At 50.8% G+C, this 5,000-nt stretch overlaps 1 protein-coding gene across 1 annotated transcript in view; it reads right to left on the bottom strand.

Annotated features, from left to right (window-relative positions):
* cog7 (component of oligomeric golgi complex 7) overlaps nt 1-5,000 on the bottom strand; it is a gene marked incomplete at its 3' end in the record, with an annotated part of 19,798 nt that overhangs the window by 13,995 nt on the left and 803 nt on the right. Inside the window, exons 3-4 of the mRNA XM_084456015.1 lie at nt 1,238-1,386; nt 382-498 (exon numbers count right to left, since the gene is read on the bottom strand). Coding sequence (XP_084312141.1) covers nt 382-498; nt 1,238-1,386 — 266 coding nt within the window. The remainder of the gene's footprint in view (nt 1-381; nt 499-1,237; nt 1,387-5,000) is intronic.

Genomic DNA, 5,000 nt, shown 5'->3' with positions numbered 1-5,000 from the left:
AGGAGGAGAACGGGACCTGCTAGGTCCTGAAGGAGGAGAACGGGATCTGCTAGGTCCTGAAGGAGGAGAACGGGATCTGCTAGGTCCTGAAGGAGGAGAACGGGATCTGCTAGGTCCTGAAGGAGGAGAACGGGATCTGCTAGGTCCTGAAGGAGGAGAACGGGACCTGGTGGGTCCTGAAGGAGGAGAACGGGATCTGCTAGGTCCTGAAGGAGGAGAACGGGATCTGCTAGGTCCTGAAGGAGGAGAACGGGACCTGCTAGGTCCTGAAGGAGGAGAACGGGACCTGCTAGGTCCTGAAGGAGGAGAACGGGATCTGCTAGGTCCTGAAGGAGGAGAACGGGATCTGCTAGGTCCTGAAGGAGGAGTCCTCGTCATCACCTGAGTCTTGAAGGTCTCCTCGATGTCTGCGCTCAGCGTGCTCCATTTATCAGCCTCCTGAAGAGCCTCCGAGGCCAGCTGCATACGAGACTTCACCTGGTCTATCTCCACCAGCACCTGCAACACAGCCACCCCACGATCAATAACCCACACACCTGGTCCATCTCTACCAACACACCGATCTAGGATCAATAACCCACACACCTGGTCTATCTCCACCAACACACTGATCTAGGATCAATAACCCACACACCTGGTCCATCTCTACCAACACACCGATCTAGGATCAATAACCCACACACCTGGTCCATCTCTACCAACACACCGATCTAGGATCAATAACCCACACACCTGGTCCATCTCTACCAACACAACGATCTAGGATCAATAACCCACACACCTGGTCTATCTCCACCAACACACTGATCTAGGATCAATAACCCACACACCTGGTCCATCTCCACCAACACACCCATCCCAAGATCAGGGACACACAACTTAAACACATTTACTTGTACAGTCCTACATTTATTACACTCTTCAATAAAAATCTAGCACACGGCCCAAACTTTTTTTTTAATTGAGCATTAATGCAACATAGTATACACTACTATCCATCTACAGTACCTGACTACAACTAACGGTGTGTCCCCTTAATATTTATGACAGTGTGCGTCCTTAATGTTTATAACATATCATTATTCTATTGTCAATAATATAATGTGCTTTAACCTTAAAATCCGCTTGTCACCAAAAACATGAATCAGTGGACTTCTACCTGGGGGCACATGTCTGTGTGGCCCAGAGCAGAGTCTCTACAGTGACTGAACATCAGGGCTGCCATACTGTACTGCACCTGCATGGACTGGGCGGTGTCCTGCTCGAACTTCCTGATGTCCTCCTTCACCAGGACCATCTGCTCCTTGAGGAAGGACGCCTCCTGCTTCAGCGCCTCCACGTCGCGCAGCACCCTGGGCATGTTCTGCAGGGCCTGGTTACTGCTCTCTGAACACAGGGAGGGCCTGGTTACTGCTCTCTGAACACAGGGAGGGCCTGGTTACTGCTCTCTGAACACAGGGAGGGCCTGGTTACCGCTCTCTGAACACAGGGAGGGCCTGGTTACCGCTCTCTGAACACAGCGAGGGCCTGGTTACTGCTCTCTGAACACAGGGAGGGCCTGGTTACTGCTCTCTGAACACAGGGAGGGCCTGGTTACCGCTCTCTGAACACAGGGAGGGCCTGGTTACTGCTCTCTGAACACAGGGAGGGCCTGGTTACTGCTCTCTGAACACAGGGAGGGCCTGGTTACTGCTCTCTGAGACACACAGGGGGAGTTAGTACGCAGCTCAGACACACAGGGGGAGTTAGTACGCAGCTCTGAGACACACAGGGGGAGTTAGTACGCAAGTCAGACACAGGGGGAGTTAGTACGCAGGTCAGACACAGGGAGTTAGTACGCAGGTCAGACACAGGGGGAGGTAGTACGCAGGTCAGACACAGGGGGAGGTAGTACGCAGCTCAGACACACAGGGGGAGTTAGTACGCAGGTCAGACACAGGGGGAGGTAGTACGCAGCTCAGACACACAGGGGGAGTTAGTACGCAGGTCAGACACAGGGGGAGGTAGTACGCAGCTCAGACACACAGGGGGAGGTAGTACGCAGCTCAGACACAGGGGGAGGTAGTACGCAGGTCAGACACAGGGGGAGGTAGTACGCAGGTCAGACACAGGGAGTTAGTATGCAGGTCAGACACAGGGGGAGTTAGTACGCAGGTCAGACACAGGGGGAGGTAGTACGCAGGTCAGACAGGGGGAGTTAGTACGCAGGTCAGACACAGGGAGTTAGTACGCAGGTCAGACGCAGGGGGAGGTAGTACGCAGGTCAGACACAGGGGGAGTTAGTACGCAGGTCAGACACAGGGGGAGTTAGTACGCAGGTCAGACACAGGGGGAGTTAGTACGCAGGTCAGACACAGGGAGTTAGTACGCAGGTCAGACAGGGGGAGGTAGTACGCAGGTCAGACACAGGGAGTTAGTACGCAGGTCAGACACAGGGGGAGTTAGTACGCAGGTCAGACACAGGGAGTTAGTACGCAGGTCAGACACAGGGGGAGTTAGTACGCAGGTCAGACACAGGGAGGTAGTACGCAGGTCAGACACAGGGAGGTAGTACGCAGGTCAGACACAGGGGGAGTTAGTACGCAGGTCAGACACAGGGAGTTAGTAAGCAGGTCAGACACGGGGAGTTAGTACGCAGGTCAGACACAGGGAGTTAGTACGCAGGTCAGACACAGGGGGAGGTAGTACGCAGCTCAGGGGGCGGTAGTACGCAGGTCAGACACAGGGGGAGGTAGTACGCAGGTCAGACACAGGGGGAGGTAGTACACAGGTCAGACACAGGGAGGTAGTACGCAGGTCAGACACAGGGGGAGGTAGTACGCAGGTCAGACACAGGGAGTTAGTACGCAGGTCAGACACAGGGGGAGGTAGTACGCAGGTCAGACACAGGGGGAGGTAGTACACAGGTCAGACACAGGGGGAGTTAGTACGCAGGTCAGACACAGGGGGAGGTAGTACGCAGGTCAGACACAGGGGGAGGTAGTACGCAGCTCAGACACAGGGGGAGTTAGTACGCAGGTCAGACACAGGGGGAGGTAGTACGCAGGTCAGACACAGGGGGAGTTAGTACGCAGCTCAGACACACAGGGGGAGTTAGTACGCAGGTCAGACACAGGGGGAGGTAGTACGCAGGTCAGACACAGGGGGAGTTAGTACGCAGCTCAGACACACAGGGGGAGGTAGTACGCAGGTCAGACACAGGGGGAGTTAGTACGCAGCTCAGACACACAGGGGGAGTTAGTACGCAGGTCAGACACAGGGGGAGGTAGTACGCAGGTCAGACACAGGGGGAGGTAGTACAGTTACACACTACCACGCCTAGCAATTACACACTACCAGGCCAAAACGAAGCTCGAACCCGGAGGCGGATCGATACTGCCGGAGCTACATTTTGGTGCTAGAAATCCAGAGCTGTGTTCTGGTGTAACAGGCAGATCCAGAGCTGTGTTCTGGTGTAACAGGCAGATCCAGAGACTTTTGAAAATAACTAGAGGTATAGGCCTACACTGTAGCGCTGTGTTCACTTAACATTATACACATCAAAGTGATTTAAATATTGGATACTATTACTGTAATATCAATTTGGAAATAAGAATAACGCCATAAACGTAGGATGAACTTAAACTGTAATGTCAATGTTTACAGGTTCCCCTCAAAGAGTTGACACTTCAAAGAAAAGCAACTGGCAAAAGTTAAAGCCTTTATTGACAAATGCTGCTATACTAGGCTTCTCAGCTCAGTTTGTGTTCCTGACTAAATACTGCAGCTCCTTCATCACACCTGTCTGAACTTCAGAGCACTCCTGACCTTTTCTTTATGAATAATATCCTCTATTCAATACTCTAATTCAGTCCAAATGCTCCAGAATATATTCATTACAATCAGTTAATTTTAAGTCCTTCATCCATCCCCTTACATTATACTGTAGCTCCCATATTAAGACGAGACTTGAATATGACAAGACTTATTCTCCTGACGCAGAAGTTTGTGTTTGTGAATAAATATTAGGGTGTGTGAATGTTTTTACGAAAACGCCAACTATCTGTTCATGTCCCGCATGTTGTCATTCTGTATCAAGAGATGAATAGGCCTACTATTTTAAACCTCAGCAGATATGGTCAAATATGATTTTGGATATCTTATCTACAAACGGAGATGTCTGTTTTTGCAAAAGAGCCCCTCAAATAGGTTATGGCGTCAGTGGAATAAAAGTCTGAAATCAGATCTATGATGGAATTGGTTCACGTGTGAGTGATCAAAAATCTAATAGGAATTGGATATGTAGTTTGGATTACTGGAAAAAATTAAGAGAGGAACTTTAGGAAGATCCGTGGTGAAGCGAGAACGGCAAGCCTAGGCCCATCTCTCTCTCTCTCCTCTCTCTCTCTCTGAAGCGAGAACGGCAGGCCTATAGGCCTCTCTCTCTCTCTCTCTCCTCTCTCTCTCTGAAGCGAGAACGGCAGGCCTATAGGCCTATCTCTCTCTCTCTCTCGCTCTCTCTGAAGCGAGAACGGCAGGCCTATAGGCCTCTCTCTCTCTCTCTCTCTCTGAAGCGAGAACGGCAGGCCTATAGGTCCATTTCTCTCTCTCTCTCTCTCTGAAGCGAGAACGGCAGGCCTATAGGCCTACGGAACGCGGCGGTCGAGGACCAAGTTGGGTGAATGGAGGGACTTTGTCCTCTTGGTAAAAGTTGATTGCGCTCTAAAAACAAGAAAGAATAAAACGAAAAATACAGCAACATAAAGTAGATGAGATGGTGGTTGGGAAGCAAAGAGAACTGTTTAATTGAATTCCAATATACCTGGCTGAGTTCATGGTTTACAACCATTCATCTCCAACAACAAGAAGTCTTTTGACTCGCACTGAACCAAAAATTGCCCCCAATGAGCAGGCTAGCACCTTGCATGGAAGCTGGCCGCCATTCGTGTGTGAATGTGTGTGAATGGGTGAATGAGAGGCCATTGTATAAAAGGCCTTTGGATGAAAGTGCTATGAAGTGC

This window comes from Borostomias antarcticus (genome assembly GCF_949987555.1).
Source record: "Borostomias antarcticus genome assembly, chromosome: 22".
Classification (NCBI taxonomy): Eukaryota; Metazoa; Chordata; class Actinopteri; order Stomiiformes; family Stomiidae; genus Borostomias; species Borostomias antarcticus.
Note: the sequence above shows the minus strand (reverse complement) of the source record. Positions and strands in the feature narration are given on the sequence as shown.